This window comes from Aedes albopictus, chromosome 3, assembly GCF_035046485.1.
Source record: "Aedes albopictus strain Foshan chromosome 3, AalbF5, whole genome shotgun sequence".
Lineage (NCBI taxonomy): Eukaryota > Metazoa > Arthropoda > Insecta > Diptera > Culicidae > Aedes > Aedes albopictus.
In genome coordinates this window covers 34,710,845-34,728,494 of record NC_085138.1, presented here as the reverse complement: position 1 = coordinate 34,728,494, position 17,650 = coordinate 34,710,845, and the positions used below count along the sequence as shown (strand labels likewise).

The 17,650-nt window shown below is 38.7% G+C and overlaps 1 protein-coding gene across 2 annotated transcripts in view; it reads left to right on the top strand.

Annotated features, from left to right (window-relative positions):
* LOC109419243 (zinc finger protein 395) overlaps positions 1 to 17,650 on the top strand; it is a 263,320-nt gene that overhangs the window by 235,465 nt on the left and 10,205 nt on the right. For both annotated transcript variants that reach the window (XM_029867709.2, XM_029867717.2), the window contains one exon: positions 6,563 to 6,660. In XM_029867709.2, coding sequence (XP_029723569.2) covers positions 6,563 to 6,660 — 98 coding nt within the window. The remainder of the gene's footprint in view (positions 1 to 6,562; positions 6,661 to 17,650) is intronic.

Below are 17,650 nucleotides of genomic sequence, written 5' to 3'. Positions count from 1 at the left end.
TCACTCGAGATTCTAGCAGAATCTCACTCGAGATTCTAGAATCTCACTCGAGATTCTAGAAGAATCTCACTCGAGATTCTAGCAGAATCTCACTCGAGATTCTAGCAGAATCTCACTCGGGATTCTAGCAGAATCTCACTCAAGATTCTAGCAGAATCTCACTTAAGATTCTAGCAGAATCCTAATCGAGATTCTAGCAGAATCTCACTCGAGATTCTAGCAGAATCTCACTCGAGATTCTAGCAGAATCTCACTGGAGATTCTAGCAGAATCTCACTCGAGATTCTAGCAGAATCTCACTCGAGATTCCAGCAGAATCTTACTAGAGATTCTAGCAGAATCTCACTCGAGATTCTAGCAGAATCTCACTCGAGATTCTAGCAGAATCTCACTCGAGATTCTAGCAGAATCTCACTCGAGATTCTAGCAGAATCTCACTCGAGATTCTAGCAGAATCTCACTCGAGATTCTAGCAGAATCTCACTCGAGATTCTAGCAGAATCTCACTCGAGATTCTAGCAGAATCTCACTCGAGATTCTAGCAGAATCTCACTCGAGATTCTAGCAGAATCTCACTCGAGATTCTAGCAGAATCTCACTCGAGATTCTAGCAGAATCTCACTCGAGATTCTAGCAGAATCTCACTCGAGATTCTAGCAGAATCTCACTCGTGATTCTAGCGGAATCTCACTCGAGATTCTAGCAGAATCTCACTCGAGATTCTAGCAGAATCTCACTCGAGATTCTAGCAGAATCTCACTCGAGATTCTAGCAGAATCTCACTCGAGATTCTAGCAGAATCTCACTCCAGATTCTAGCAGAATCTCACTCCAGATTCTAGCAGAATCTCACTCGAGATTCTAGCAGAATCTCACTCGAGATTCTAGCAGAATCTCACTCGAGATTCTAGCAGAATCTCACTCGAGATTCTAGCAGAATCTCACTCGAGATTCTAGCAGAATCTCACTCGAGATTCTAGCAGAATCTCACTCGAGATTCTAGCAGAATCTCACTCGAGATTCTAGCAGAATCTCACTCGAGATTCTAGCAGAATCTCACTCGAGATTCTAGCAGAATCTCACTCGAGATTCTAGCAGAATCTCACTCGAGATTCTAGCAGAATCTCACTCGAGATTCTAGCAGAATCTCACTCGAGATTCTAGCAGAATCTCACTCGAGATTCTAGCAGAATCTCACTCGAGATTCTAGCAGAATCTCACTCAATATTCTAGCAGAATCTCACTCGAGATTCTAGCAGAATCTCACTCGAGATTCTAGCAGAATCTCACTCGAGATTCTTGCAGAATCTCACTCGAGATTCTAGCAGAATCTCACTCGAGATTCTAGCAGAATCTCACTCGAGATTCTAGCAGAATCTCACTCGAGATTCTAGCAGAATCTCGCCTGAGATTCTAGCAGAATCTCACCTGAGATTCTAGCAGAATCTCACCTGAGATTCTAGCAGAATCTCACCTGAGATTCTAGCAGAATCTCACCTGAGATTCTAGCAGAATCTCGAGTGAGATTCTGCTAGAATCTCGAGTGAGATTCTGCTAGAATCTCGAGTGAGATTCTAGCAGGATCTCGTCTGAGATTCTTGCAGGATCTAGCCTGAGTTTCTAACAGAATTTTGCGTGAGATTCTTGCAGAATCTCGCCTGAGATTCTAGCATAATCTCGCCTGAGTTTCTAGCAGAATCTCGCCTGAGATTCTAGCAGAATCTCGCCTAAGTTTCTAGCAGAATCTTGCCTGAAATTGTTGCAGAATCTCGTCTGAGATTCTAGCAGCATCTCGCCTGAGATTCTAGCAGCATCTCGCCTGAGATTCTAGCAGCATCTCGCCTGAGATTCTAGCAGCATCTCGCCTGAGATTCTAGCAGCATCTCGCCTGAGATTCTAGCAGCATCTCGCCTGAGATTCTAGCAGAATCTCGCCTGAGATTCTAGCAGAATCTCGCCTGAGATTCTAGCAGAATCTCGCCTGAGATTCTAGCAGAATCTCGCCTGAGATTCTAGCAGAATCTCACCTGAGATTCTAGCAGAATCTCACCTGAGATTCTAGCAGAATCTCGCCTGAGATTCTAGCAGAATCTCGCCTCAGATTCTAGCAGAAACTCGTCTGGGATTCTAGCAGAACCGCGTCTAAGATTCTAACAGAATCTTGCCTGAGATTTTATCAGAATTCCACTGAAGATTCTAGCAGAATCTCGCCTGAGATTCTAGCAGAATCTCGCCTGAGATTCTAGCAGAATCTCGCCTGAGATTCTAGCAGAATCTCGCCTGAGATTCTAGCAGAATCTCGCCTGAGATTCTAGCAGAATATCGCCTAAGATTCTAGCAGAATCTCGCCTGAGGTTCCAGTAGAATCTCGCCTGAGATTCTAGCAGAATCTTGCCTGACATTCCAGCAGAATCTTGCCTGGGATTCCAGCAGAATCTTGCCTTGGATTCTAGTAGAATTTGCCTGAGATTTTAGCAGAATCTCGCCTGAGATTTTGACAGAATCTCGTCTGAGATTCAAGCAGAATCTCGCCTGTGATTCTAGCAGAATTTAGCCTGAGATTGTAGCAGAATCTCGCCTGAAATTGTTGCAGAATCTCGCTCAAGATTCAAGCAGAATCTTGCTTGAGATACTAGCAGAATCTCACCTGCGATTCTAGCAGAATTTCCCCTGAGATTCTAACTGAATTTCGCCTGAGATTCTGGCTGAATCTCGCTTAAGATTCTAGCAGAATCTAATATGGTTTAAGCAAAATCTTGCCTGGGATTCTAGCAGGATCTCGCCTGAGATTCTAGGTGATTTTAGCAGAATCTCACTGGATATTCTAGCAGAATCTCACTGGTGATTCTAGCAGAATCTCACTGGAAACTCTAGCAGTATCTGACTGGAGATTGTAGCAGAATCGCCCTGGAAATTTTAGCAGAATCTCACTGGAGGTTCTAGCAGAATCTCACTGGAGATTCTAGCAGAATCTTACTGGATATTGTAGCAGAATCTCACTGGAGATGGTAGCCGAATCTCACTGGAGATTCTAGCAGAATCTCACTGGAAATTCTAGCAGAATCTCACTGAAGATTCCAGCAGTATCTCACTGGAGATTCTAGCAGAGTTTCATTGGAGATTCTACCAGAATTTAACTTGAGGTTTTAGCAGAGTCTCACATGAGATTCTAGCAGAATCTCACTCGAGATTGTATCAGAATCTCACTGGAAAATCTTTCCGAATCTCGCTGGAAATTCTTTGAGAATCTCCATGAAGATTCTAGCAGAAGAAAATCTTTTAAATTTTTAAACGTGTTAAGTCTGAATGGATTTGTATGAACCTCCCTAAATGAGATACGTCGAAAATCCTTCAATAGGTTCGTCTGAATCCCTAGACTAAATTCGTCTAAGGCCTCATAGAAAATTTGTGTCAGTCCCCTTGCAAGATTCGCCTGAATCTCAAACGAGATTCATTTGATTTTGCACCATTAAATAACAATGCAGTGCACATACATGTATCTCATGTGACGTGAGATGACCCAAAAGCCCATCGACCTAATTCAGTTAATGGTACCCAGTATCCTGGATCATCTTGACCTAAGGGGCCGTCCATATACCACGTGGGCAGCTTGGAGGGAGGAGGGGGTTAGCGAAAATTCCACGCTTGTCCACGGAGAGGGGGGTGGGGGTTCGTCAAATGTCCACGTGGACAACATTAACATATAAATTAGGAAACAAGAATCAACAAACGAAATAAATTATGTCGCATTATTGATGAGATTCTCTTCAACAGTTCTTTTATACATTTTATTTTATTATACATTGTCTTTTAGTTGTAAGTTATTTTTCCAAGGGAAAAAATCATGGTACTGATTCACAGACTAATTTGTTTTAAACTATCAGAATTTCTAATTACTTAGTTTTCTTCATCGAGGAATATACTGGAGATTCAAAATGGAGTGTAGACCATGCAAATATTGGTGTTTCAGTCAGAAAATTTTCATTGAAGTTCTGTCTGAATTTTTCTAAGTTACATATCATTTTTAAACTACTTCAACGTTTCAAAATACATGTAGGGATTTGCAGGCTTATCTCAAAAACTTTTTTTGTAGGTTCCTTTAAAATTTAAGATGTTTCTAATGGATATTAATGTCTAAGCCTCACCAATACAATTTAGTTGCTGTAAATCTTGGTTTTTGTAAAAATCTAAGAAATATAATCTTATCTCAACAAAAATCTAAGATTTAAAATTACCTTATCTCAACAATACAATCAGACAATCATAGATTGAATAAACATTCTAAAAACACCGTCTTCAACCAGAGGCTGTACAGACTAAACATTGAACAATCACTAACATTAGGCGAAAAACACCCAATGAATAGTTTCCGTTTGACGAAAATTTTTCACCAACCGGAGCAAGAATCGAACCCACACTCTCACAAACATTAAGCTGAATTAAAAACAATGTATTCTATGTAAAGCTATAGAATATTTGTACGTTATAAAGTTTTCAATTATATTTATGACATGGTTTACGAAAAAAAAACAATATTTAAAACAAAAACTTTTGAAACTCACTTTTTCTATTTTTTTTAAATATAAAAAAAAAACTTTTTTCTGATGTCCACGTGGACAATTGGGGAGGGGGGTAGGGGTCAATGAAAAGTCCACGCTTGTCCACGGGGAGGGGGGAGGGGGTTAAAAACCATGAATTTTCTGTCCACGTGGTATATGGACGGCCCCTAAAGGATTTTAAAACTCGTGAATGTGTTCCACTTTGTGCTTCGCCCAAGTAACAGTCTGAAAATGCTCACAAGCAACAATTAGGCCAATGAAAATCTGATAAAAGTTATTACTATTTCGAAGAATTTAAACTTCCTGCCTTTAGAACAATTTCCACTTTCCCTACCGACCAACTAAACACCCCAGTACAGGCATCAAAAATGCTTTTGGCCTAGTAAGCCCCCGAAAACTTACACCAACCGCACCAATCCATCCTCCCTTAGCTTGGGGCCACAGTCAGTCAGTGGTGCGACACACAAATGTGGCCGTTCCCCGAACTGGCACCGCACCGCCGCGCCACGCCAGCAGAATGTGTGTCAGGTCAAACCTTCCCGCACCACCACCACCACGGGTCCTCTGCTGGTGCGGCCCAGATGCACCAATGTAAGAGCGCCGCTCCGTAGCTTTTGATCCTGGAACTGTCGACTGTCGTCGACCATGTCGAGGGGTCCCCCTCGTTTCGTCCTTTCTTTACTCTTCGGTATCCGGTGTTGTTTTTGCTGCTGCTACTGCTGGACGATCCGAGCGTGTGTGCCGTGTTCCCACTACATAAACTGCTCAACTGTAAAAGAATTGCAAGCAGAAGCTGGGGTCAGAGGTGCCAAATTTGCCCAGATACCTAACAGTAGTAGCTCCAATCTTTTTACAAATGTTTATTTTTCTCACTTGTGCTTTTAAATAATAAGATGGAATGAGCTCACCACGGAGGTTAGCCGTTTCATTTGTCGAACTAATTTCTTCAGAAGCTTTTCAATTGATGCTCTTGAAAAGCTCATGAAGAAATCAAATCAAAAAATGAGACGGATGTTAAGATAACTTATAAATTGGTGAGCTCGTTCCATACTATTATTTCAAAACACAAAAAGTACTCAATTTTTAAATTTGTAACTGATTTGAAACATGTTTCCTGGCATCCTGGCGCTTATGTACCAAGAAACCCCCCTTTTTTGCACTCATTCACTCACACCGACCGACCGAGAGTGACGACGACGACGACGGCTTGGAAAGTGCGGAAAAACCGCCAACCCGACTACTACATTGCAAGGACTCTCCGCTCCTCTTCGCTTCTCGGGTGATGGCGGCGCGCGCGCCCGTCAACACAATGTATGTAACCCACCACTACCGACCGACCGGCCTGAACCAACCCCGGGGTGGATCTGAAATAGGTCAGAATCTGCGCTCCGTTCCGTCACTCCGTGTGCCATCCGTCGTCGTCCTCGTCCATTCAGTCTCCATCGGTGTGTTACTCTCGATTGTGTCGTGTTCGCGCGCGCTGCTGCTGGTCGAGTTAAAAACCGATTGTCCCTGTATTCTCTGTACCTACTGTGTGTGTTCCATTCAGAAACGAAGGGGGGCCGCGCGCGCGACCGTTCGTGTCGTGTGTTCCGAATTGAGGTCCTGTGCCTGGCCTGACTTGTTGTGAATGCAGTTAACTAGGTCCTGGCAGCACCAACAAAGTTGCAGCAGCGGCAGTTTGTTGGCAATCGTAGCACCGAAGGCCGCCATGATGATCCGATCGCTCATGGCCAGCGAAGTGTCCTCGCTGGTCGCCGCCGCCGTTTCCGGTGGACACGGACACGGACTCCTCCACCAGCACCACCATCACAGCCGGTCATCCTCATCGTTTGTGGCCCGTCGAACCATGGTGTTCAAACCGAAGGTCCTCCTCTCTTGATTGATTCCGTGCATCCATCCGCCCGCAAGAAGATGCACTTTACATTCGAGCTTGACCCAATTTCCGGCAGGATTGTTGTAATAATAATTGTTTTTTCTCTCTCTGTGTGTCTTTCCCTTGCAGGCGAGCCAACCAATCTACAAATGCACCTGGAAGGGTTGTGGCGTCATCTACACATCTTGTTCTGAGGTCACCGCTCACGTACGAAACGCACATCTAGGGTGAGTACTACAAAGTGACAGTTTTAGTTTTATTAAAGCCAGTAAAGTGCCGTACACTCTTGTAAAGCATTTCTCAAATGTTCGATAATCTTCTGAGTGTCTAATATGAGTAGTATAAATTCAAAAGACTAACAAACTCTATTCGTAGAATAGACAGACATATCAGGTGATATCCCCTGATTTTTTTTCTCAATGGGAAAACGGGATTCCACTGCACAAAACGAACTGATGTTTGTAAAGGAACATTGAAATGAATTAGTAAAATAAAGCATACTTTTTTTGTTATGAAGTCAAACAGTTCGAAAGGATATATTAAAACTGTTATAAAACTTCAAAAAAATATAACAGGGCAAATAATCTCCCTGATGCTTTTCAGACTTCAAATGTGAATTCAGCTTTTTTTCCTAAAATTATCTGATTTTGATTTTTTGTTACATTGAGTTTTCCCGGTCATAAGAGAATAACAAAAAGATATCAAACTCTGCCATTAAAATTAAATAGCTGAATGGCTGTATTTGGTAATGACTTCTTGTGAATAAGAGCTAAAAGAACAAAAATAATTACTGACATTGTACCGGAACAAACTAAGGACGAAACATTTTTAAATGCAGAATGACTGAATAAGTTATTATTTGGTTATTGAGAACAAAGTAAGAACAAAATAGGTTATTTCTAAATAGATCATCATAATATAAATTATATCCTTAAGGTTAAAATAACTGTGTTTTATATCATGAAATACTTTTCCTTTGATTAGATGTTATAATAACAAACTTAGTTATTATTCAGTTATTTTCTAGAACAAAGTCAGTTATTTTGGTTCTTTTTGCTCTTCTCGATCACGAGGAAATAGCTGAGCTATCTCAAAATCAGGTATATTAAATCCAATACTTATAACCTGAATCAGGTATGGTGTGAAGAATTAGCATTATGTTAAAATTCACAAATACAAAAAAAAACTAAAAAAAATGAATCAGGTATGGGAAACACTCACTTGCTACTTTCTCATGTCAGAAGCGTACAACCAAGAAACGATGTATGGATGAATTTTGCCTTATGGTTTTGTCTAAAAGTTTGCCGAATAAAGTAGGGGTCGCACACGCCTACCAAAGTCGTGACAGAGCTGTGAAAGCGAATCTCCACGAAGTGAGTGTAATTTACATTTACCTCGTGGAGAGTTGCCTTCGTAGCTCCCTCACAACTTCGGTATGATTGTGCGACCCCAACTCTATTCGACAAAGTTTTAGACTAAACCACAAGGCAAAAGTCGTCCGTACATCGTTCCTTAATTGTACGCTTCTAAGCAGAGAAAACTGCAAGTGACCGAAACTCTTTGCAAGTGAGTGTTCCCATCCTTGACCTGAATGAGATATTGAAGAGCCCTGCATAATAAGTAAAATACCTAAAATAATAACTTGGGTGTTTCCCGAGCAGAATAAAATATCATATATGTATAATGGAATCAGTAATTTTTATATTATTAGCATATCTTATTGTGTTATAAACTTGTCTGTCATAAGCAGCAAAATAACGAAAATTATATCAAAAAAATGTTCCTGGAAGATCAATTCAATGGCATGTTTTGTTAGACTCAATAACAACTTAATAACAATGAATTTTGCAGTGAATTTCAAATCTTGTTATTGTTGTGTTATAATTCATCACATTATTTTTCAATAGTAGAAAAATAACAAAACTTGGTCTACAATAAAGTTTGTTATTAAGGGGACTCACTAAACAGTTCAAATTGTTGCGTTAGCCATGCTTTTCTGATTATTTGAAATGTTTCAGGAAATTGCGAATGAAATAATCGGAGATTGCCTTGATGATCGCGACGTTTAATCAAAATAAACTTTAATAAGTAGTTTACGCTGATAAGTGAATCCCCCTATTGAAATATTATTTAGTGGATGAATCTCAATAACTCGATCGTAACAAAACAAGATTACCCAACAAAACATGTTATAAAAAAGTAATACTTCGATAAGTTAATAATTACAAATTATGATATGGAAGCAGGCTATACGATTCTGTTGTTATGATTTTGATATTCTCCTCTGCTCGGGTTCTAACGAATATCTGCAATACTTTAATATTGATGAAGAACAATATTTCCATAGTGATTTTTGAATAGATCGCAATCAGTGAAGTACTAGATTGAAAGCAGTGAGCTGGATTTTTGCATGGTGAGGTGATCAATTCTCCATTTCTGCTATGAAATGGTGCAAACAGCGTGGGTATTACGATTTCTTGCCGTATTTAATGCTGTTTGAGCAAAAGTTTGGGTAACTATGTTGTTGAAGTTGCCGGAAATAAATAATACAACAATACAGTTACCCAAACTTTTGCTCAAACAGCATCGAATACGGCAAGAAATCATAATACCCACGCTGTTTGCACCATTTCATTGCAAACATGGTAAATGGATCATCTCACCATACAAAAATCCAGCTCACTACTTTCAATGTAGTACCCCGAGCACAGCTTAATAATAGCATATTTTGATATGGATATCAAAAAGTTTTTTTTTTTTTAATTATTAATGACACTTTACACTATAAAGTGCATTCGTATCAGAAAGTGATATTTGTTTGTTTGAGATAAGAGGTAAAAGTATTGAAAATAATATCCCAAATTCACTCCTGAAACATCGTCTTCATAGCACAATTAGCTCTTGGTAAGATCTAACCAATACTAGTTAGTTATTTGATTGATCTTCAAATATCAAATTTTACTATTGGTCAGAAGGTTCAAGAACAAATTTTTGATATTTTTTTCAGTACTTTTACCTCTTATCTCAATCAAACCAATATCACATTTTGATCGTCAGTACCTGGCCTCTACTCGGGACTTGGGACTCGGGAGCAGTCCTCAATACCAAACCAATAACTCAGTGTGGTATTCTTAGCCGGTTACGCAATACCTACACAATACCAAAATAACCTATTTCCAATACCTCCCGAATAACTGACACATTACTGCAGCATACCAAAGTCAGATATCATACCAAGACAAGGTATTGGTCGGTTATCCTGGTATTAGAAATATCTCATTTTGGTATTCGGTATTAGAAAATCAGGCACGGAATCCAATCGTTCTACTTTGGAATATAAAGTACATGTGGTCTAATGAACAAAAACGTTTTTATTTTCAAAAAAATCGATGGTCGATTTTGTATGAAAAAAATGGTCAAAATTTCAACAAAGTTCAAAATGTTGTTATTTTGTGATGCGTTTATCAATCATGTTACATTTTGACAGGTTATTGCCCTATATTCATGAGTTACATGTGTAGATTTGAACTCGATTGGTCAATTATTTTGGACGATATGGAAATTTTAGTATATGCCCATTAGCGTGGGACACAAAAAGACATTTTACTCCTGTACACTTTTTGAGTTCCATTTTGGTCCCATATCAACTGTGCAAAATTTCAGATCGATCGGAGAAACTATATTTTAGCGCCAGCCATTTTAAGTTTTCATACGATTTAGTATGGGGAAAATCACTTTTTCAAAGAAAAATCGCCACAGGTTGCCCCTTAACTCCTAAAAATAAATGGATGAATGATTTCTATTGGAAATTTTATGAGGAACCAATCCTCCGAAGACCGCAAAGCGATCTGAGGCATGTGGAAAAAGTTATTGATTGAAAACCGAATGGCATGCAAACGCTGTTTAACATGTAAGGAATAACAATAAATAATAAAATCTCGTTATTTTATCGATCGGGTGAGGCCTAATAACTTTTTCCACGAACGTCGCATCGATTTGCTGTCTTCGGAGGTCTGATTCCTAGTAAAGTAATCTACAGAAATCATTCGTCGACTTATTTTTAGGGATCTAGGGGTGACTCCTAGCGATTTTTCTTTGTTGGAGTAAAATTTCCCCATAGTAAATCGTATGAAAAACTAAGAATGGCGGGCGCTAAAATATAGTTTTTCCGATCGATCTGAAATTTTGCACAGTTGGTATGGGACCAAAGTGGAACTCAAGAAGTATACAGGAACTTGAGTTTTTTTCATTTTTTGTATTTTCCCATATAAACCGTGTACCAGGCTAATGCCCATTTATTATAGTACATTTTTTCAAAAGGCTGAGTTTCTAAAAGTAATGAAGCAATTAAGTTGAAATGTTGTCCTCAAGTAAAAGCAACATAGGCCTTTCATTCCCCATCATTCGATTTTCAAATTCGCTCACCACAACAGAAGTTCGAGCTTATAAACCCTTATGCACTCAAAAATGGCAGTTTTTGGAGAAACATTTTGTTCTAAAAAAGCCCATTTAAATTTGTTATGACTCAAAAAAATCATGATTGTTCACAAAGGCCTAATGTCTCCATCGGTAAAAACAAAAGTTGTAAACATTTTCTGAACGAACAGAAAAAAAAATATGTGTATAAGGTGGCAATATAGTTTCCACTGCCTTATAAAGGGTTAAGTATTGGTATTGAGTCAACGTTGACAAAACATACCCTAATGAGTTATTGATTTGGTATTAATGACTGCTTGAGGTATTATGCAATTCTAGCATAACATGTGGAAAGGGCCTAAGTGCTTTTTGTAAACAAACATGTTTCGGTCGCTGTAGGGCCCACACGATCCACTCACGCCTACCAACACCCTGATCAGAAAGAGCAATCTTCAGGCCATCTGTTAAGGGTGGTGATGTTCGTGGGCGGATGCAGTTTGGCCGTACAGCGACCGAAACATGTTAGTTTACAAAAAGCACATAGGCTGTTTTCACATGTTATGCTAGAATTGTGGAAAAATCACCATTTGTATGGAAAAATCGACGGTTATTATTGAAGTTTTGCAATACCTGATGTCATTGTTCACGTGGTATTCGTTGAATACTCACTAATTATTATGTTAGGTTTTTTACCTCTTATGCAGGGCTCCTTACTACCGCATTCAGGTTATATGTATTGGGTTTTGCATACCTGAGTTTAGTATTGTGTAGCTATTTTCTCCTGTTCGAACAACAAACCAATCACACAAAATGCCCTTCATCTATGTTCTACTTTTATGGGGAAATTTGATCTTCTTTTGTTATTCTTCCCTGCCCAGACAGAAAAAAAAGAAATGTTCAAATAACTCATCAAAAATAAAGTGATCTTTGAATGCATTATATGCCATTGGAATGTCATGCTACTTTTTATTTTGTTATTATTCAGTTATTTTTATGTTATCCAATAATCACTCAAATAATAAAATATATTTTTATTAAATTTTTCTCAGTTATTTTGTGTCTTTCATAAATAACATAATAATTATTACCTCTTTCCTACTCACGACTTTGAACGACTATTTCTTTTCCAACCCGAGCAGGAGAAAATAGCTAAAGAATAACTAACTCAGGTATGGAAAACCGAATACCCACAACCTGAATGAGGTATTAAGTAGCCCTGCATAAGAGGTAAAATACCTAAAATAATAACTGGTGTGTATTCTGTGCATAACGTGTGAATAATGACATCAGGTATGGCAATACCTAAATAATAATCGGAGATTTTTCCATACAAATAGCGATTTTTCCATAGCTGAATAATACCTCAAACAGTCCTCAACACCAAACCAATAACTCGTTGAGGTATTTCATCAATACCTACAAAATACCAAAGTAAGTTATTTTCAATACCTGGATAACCGACCAATACCTTGTCTTGGTATGATACCTGACTTTGGTATGCTCCAGTTATGTGGCAGTTATTCATTCCTGCTCGGGAAGGAAGCGTTTCTGAAAAAAATGCTTGAGCAAATATCATTGCAAAGTGACCAAATTTTCCGAAATCAACGATATAGTTTTTAGTTGTAAATCAGTAGTTCTTTGATTGTTTATCAATAGTTTCACTATTGTAACAAGTAACTGGCAGTTGGGTTTACCTAATGAGATTACAACCACAATCTAAAAACTATTGCATCATATTGATCTAATTGCGTTTACCTCTTGGTTTGCCTCGAGTTCGTCGAAAATCGGTGGTGCTCTAGAGCAACTATGGGAAGTGGAGGGTACGAATAAAAAAGTAGTAAACTTGAGTTCACTACATTTCTGGTAGTAAATACTCTTACTTGTGTAACAAGTAAATTCTCTTACTTGTGTAACACATTCGTATGAATAAAAACGAATTTACTTTACTACAACTTTCGAACATACTACAATCAAAGCAATCGGTATGAATAAAAGTAATATTTAGGGGAACGGAACCCGCCCTTAGCAAAGTGCTCCCATTTTAATCCTATCGAAAACAAAGTTAACCCTGTAATGGATACCTGCGATCCATTTGGACCCCAGGCAACAGTGGAGTTATGGCAAACAGGTTTGATGTAACATATTGATCCCATTTTTGCAATACCTTCAAACAAGACATTAGAAAAATAATCACCAGAATGTCAATGTCGCGGCTGTTCGTGTGACTAACATCTAGTTTGCCACGTCCTAACAGCGTTAGTACCGGTACTAGAAGTGTCAAATCAATTTTTACGACCAAAACAAAATATTTGCTACAACACACGTACACCAAAATAATGAATAAATACATCTAAGGTATGGAATCAATTAAAATAATTTATTGGCAACAGCGCCATTAGCGATCTAATCTCTCATACATATTAACAAGACCAAGATCTATTATTATTAATAATATTATTGAAGCAAAACAGATCTTAAATTCATGGCATACTTTGTTTTTTTATTTATTTATGTCTTCGGCATATTTGTTCGGTAATTCAAGCACTGTCTGGCATGCCATTGCTTAATTCGAAATTTCTCCACTAGATGGCGTTTGTAATATAATGTCTTCAAACGAAATTATCTGATGATCTTGAGTTTTCAGAAGCGTGACGTCTTCGGCAAAGTTGTTCAGAAAGTCATGCGCTTACAGATACTGGACCGTGTTGTTATTATTATTATTATTTATTAGTTTTAGTCAATATCAATTTAATAACACATGAGTACAAATACAAATTTACACGAGCTGAGGTGAAAGGTACCCATTTCAACAGCTATATAGTTCAAGAATTGCAGACTATCGGCGTTTTGGAAACAAATTCAGATGAAAAATAATCAACTAAAGGAAAAATTACAAAAAAAAAACTTCAAATTACCTAATATTGGACCGTTTGATTCGAAATTCCTCCACCAGGTGCCAGGTGCCAGTGAGCTTTAAAATTTGTATCGCATATATCACAGGATTCTTGTCACTTGGAAAGAAAGCACCGTCGAGAAAGTTGTTGTTTAGATCCATTACTTACAGATGATGGACCGTTCGATTGGAACTTCACGCATAGGTGACGCTAGTGAGCAAGAAAATTTTAAATCTTATATGTCTCAGGATCTTGATCACATCAAGACCAACAATTGAAAAGGCATTGCGTAAACAAACACGTTTCTGTCGACATAGGGCCTTCTGGGATCCACTCACGCATCTCACCACCATTAACAGAAAGCTTGATGTTTGCGCTTTCTGTTAGTGGTGGTGAAGTGTGTGGGTGGAGTTCAAAAGGCCTCAAGTCGACAGAAACATGTTTGTTTACAAAATGTTGATGCGGCCTTTTCAATTGTTGGTCTTGACATAGACAGATCATGTGTTCGACAAAGTTGTTTGATACATAAGTCAAGGCCTTACAGATGATGTGAAATTTAATTCTGAACTCAACTCATAGGTGGCGCTACTCAGTATACACATTTAATATTATATTTATGAGCGCACTCAAAGCTTTAATTGCATTTATCTCAGGGCTCTGATTATTTAGTAAGATGGTTGTTTCGGCAAAGTTGTTCAGTAGATCAAGGGCTTTTAGTTGAATTACTGTTTAGTTAGAGTTTCTTTTTTCTTCTTTCGTAGCCCAGATTCGGATTCAGCGGCAAAAATCTGTCAGAGACACATAAGTTTGCTCTAGAGACAAAAAAAAATCGAGTCCGGCGTACAGCCTGTGATCCACTTGTGATACACAGAACCATATCTGCAGAATATCATTTCTGGGAAGACTTATATGTGCTGTTTAGTTTGGAGTACATATATTCTGAATAATATTTCTGTTGATTATCATAACGTGATATAAATGAAAAAATATCGTGCTAGAATCGAGAATGATATAATGGAGCGTGATTAAATAGAACCGTGACAAAATCAAAAAACCACTGTAGTTACAAATTTGCAAAAGCATGCCAATTTTAATTATTAACCAGAAAATATTCAACAAGCTATAAGTGCACCAAAAATTCTCTAGTTTTGGACTGCTAGTTCCTCAATTAGTTTGCTATGAGTGATAAAATTTTTAGCTTGATTGGTTGACTACACGAAGCTGAAGTATTTCTAGTGAAATACTCCTAATTTCACTACCATTCATTAAACTACTATATCTTATGTTATGTGAACCAAATCAAATGAAATTTAATGTCCCTATCGCTTCATTTACCAATCCACAACTCTAAATGCTCATGCTCACTAAAGCACCTATGTATAATGTTTCGAATTGAACAGCTTATCATCAGTATTAAAATTTGAATTAGACATTTATAATTGGCATGCCTACTCGCACCATCTTTGTGAGGAGTTCCCAAATAAACGGTCCATCATTTGGAAGTACTTGGCCTACACAACCACTTTTCCGCAGATTCAATATTTTAAAGTTATATAATATATGCATGCTCAGTAGCGCCACCTACATGTGGAGTTCCGAATCAAACGGCAACTAGCGTCACCTATGTGTGAAGTTCCAAATTCAACTGTCCATCATCTATAAGTGCTTGACCTACCCAACAACTTTGATGAAGACACTGATCTATGTCAGTATCAAGAGATATAGAAGATCAAATTTGAGGTCTAAATGTGCCCCAAGTATCCAAAATGGACCATCATTTAAGGTTGCCTGTACAGGTTTAACTGTAAGCCGTTGACACAGACAAACAGACGTAACACTTGTGAAATTCCCATCGACTACGCTTTTAACGATCATTTTAAATTTTCATAGTTGTGGCTTTCACAACCAGAGGCGCGCGCATCGTTTTTCTATGCGTTTGACGTTTCACACTAGCACCTTCTGTTGACGATATGGCACAACACAGTGATTCGTGCAACTTTTCCACCAGGTGATGGTAGTGTGAGCTGGGCGATGGATTTCCATGAAAATCGTTCAATGTGTTACGTCTGTTTGTCTGTGCCGTTGATCTACCCAACAACTTTGCTGAAGACTCCATGTTTCGAAGCAATCAGAATCCAACGATACATAAAAATATGCATGCCCAATAACCCCATCTATACTTGGAGTTCCTAAGCAAACGGCATATCATTTGTAAGTCTTGGACCTACCCAACAACTTTGTCGAAAATACCATCTTTCTATATGATTAGGATTCTGAGATATAAGAAATATTAAATTTGCACGCTCAGTAGCGCCATTTATGTGTGGAGTTTTTAAACAACCCCATCATTAGTCAACACTTGACCCCGTAAACAACTTTGCCGAAAACATTCAATTTCTGTGTGGTCGGGATCTCGAATTATATGCGATCAAATATTTAATACGTACATGCTTACTAGAGCCACCTATGTGTGAAGTTCCGAATCAAATGGTCCAGCATCTGCAAGTCCTTGACCTATTTGCTGAAGACACTGGATCATGAAAGAAAAATAAATTTGGGGTCTAAATGGACCTCAGGTTTCCGAAATGGACCTTTTTTTGTTAGAAGTGAGCATGCATGGTTACAAAAAGAACGGAAACATTTGGGGCATGGAATAGTCTGTTTTTGGAATAGGATGAATATGGGGGCATAGGCTGAAGAAAGGTACTCATACCCTACTACAAGATTTGAGTAGCTAGCCGTAGAGGTTGCTACTGGTGTAATGATGAGATTCCGATGAAAGTCCTAAGGAAATTCGGAATTTGAGATGAAATATCAGCAATTTCGTATAAAAACAGGTGATAACGGAAGAAAACTTGTGATCTAATGAACTCTTTCAGTTATTAGGATTTCTTTCCGAAATTGGTTTATGCTTCAGAAATCATTCGAAAAATTCCTCCAAGCATTTCTCCCTAAATTGTATACAGAATTCTCTTTTAAATTCCTTACTAGATACATACTAGATACTTAGATATCCCCTTGGATTTCAACCGCAATTCCATCTTCGAATGCTTTCGCAGTTCCCGCTGATTTATTGCTGTGATTTCTCCAGAAAATCTGCTATCAATTTCTGGAGGTTTGTTAGAGTTCCTTTCTAGATTTTTTTCCAGCAGATTCCATCCAGGGTTTTTTTTTCTAAAATTTGCTTCCAGAACCCCTTCCGAGATTTTCCCGTGTTCCTTTCGGGATTTCTGAGAGTTGTTCCTGGGATTTCTACCAGAGTTCCTGCTAGGATTTCTGTCGGAGTACTTCCCGGGATTCCTTCCGAAAACCCAGCCAAAATTCTCTCAAACATCCTTCGAGGATTTCTCTTTGTGGTTTGTCTTAGGTTTTCAAGGGAAACTTTCCTATAGTTTTCCCGGGATTTTTTGCGATACTTCTGTTGAACATCTTTTGTAGTTTATCGTATCAAGAAGCTCACGGCGTTTCAGGGGACTCAGGGGAATTCCATGGGGTCTCAGGGATGTTTTACGGAGCTCCAGGGGATTTCGGGGAGTTTCTGCAGGTTTCAGGGAATTTGAGGGATGTTACGGGGGTTTCATGCCCGGTTAGGTAACTTTAGGGATTATCAGGTAGTCTTAGGGGGTTTCAGAGGGTTCGATGGGGTCTCGGGGGCAATTAAGCGAGTCTGGTGGATCCAGGGTATTTCAGGGTAGTTTCACGGGATTGCAGAAGGCTTCGTGATGGTTTACAGGGTTTTTGGTACGGCTCTGGAAGTTTCTGAATTTCTCTGAAATGACTCTTGAACCTTCTAAAAGGCATCTGATAGAGTTTTAAACCCAATAAATCTATGAAACAATCAAATGAAAGTCCTAGAATGTCTGAATGACCCTAGAAAGGTTCAAGCGTATTCCGAGAAAAACTCGTG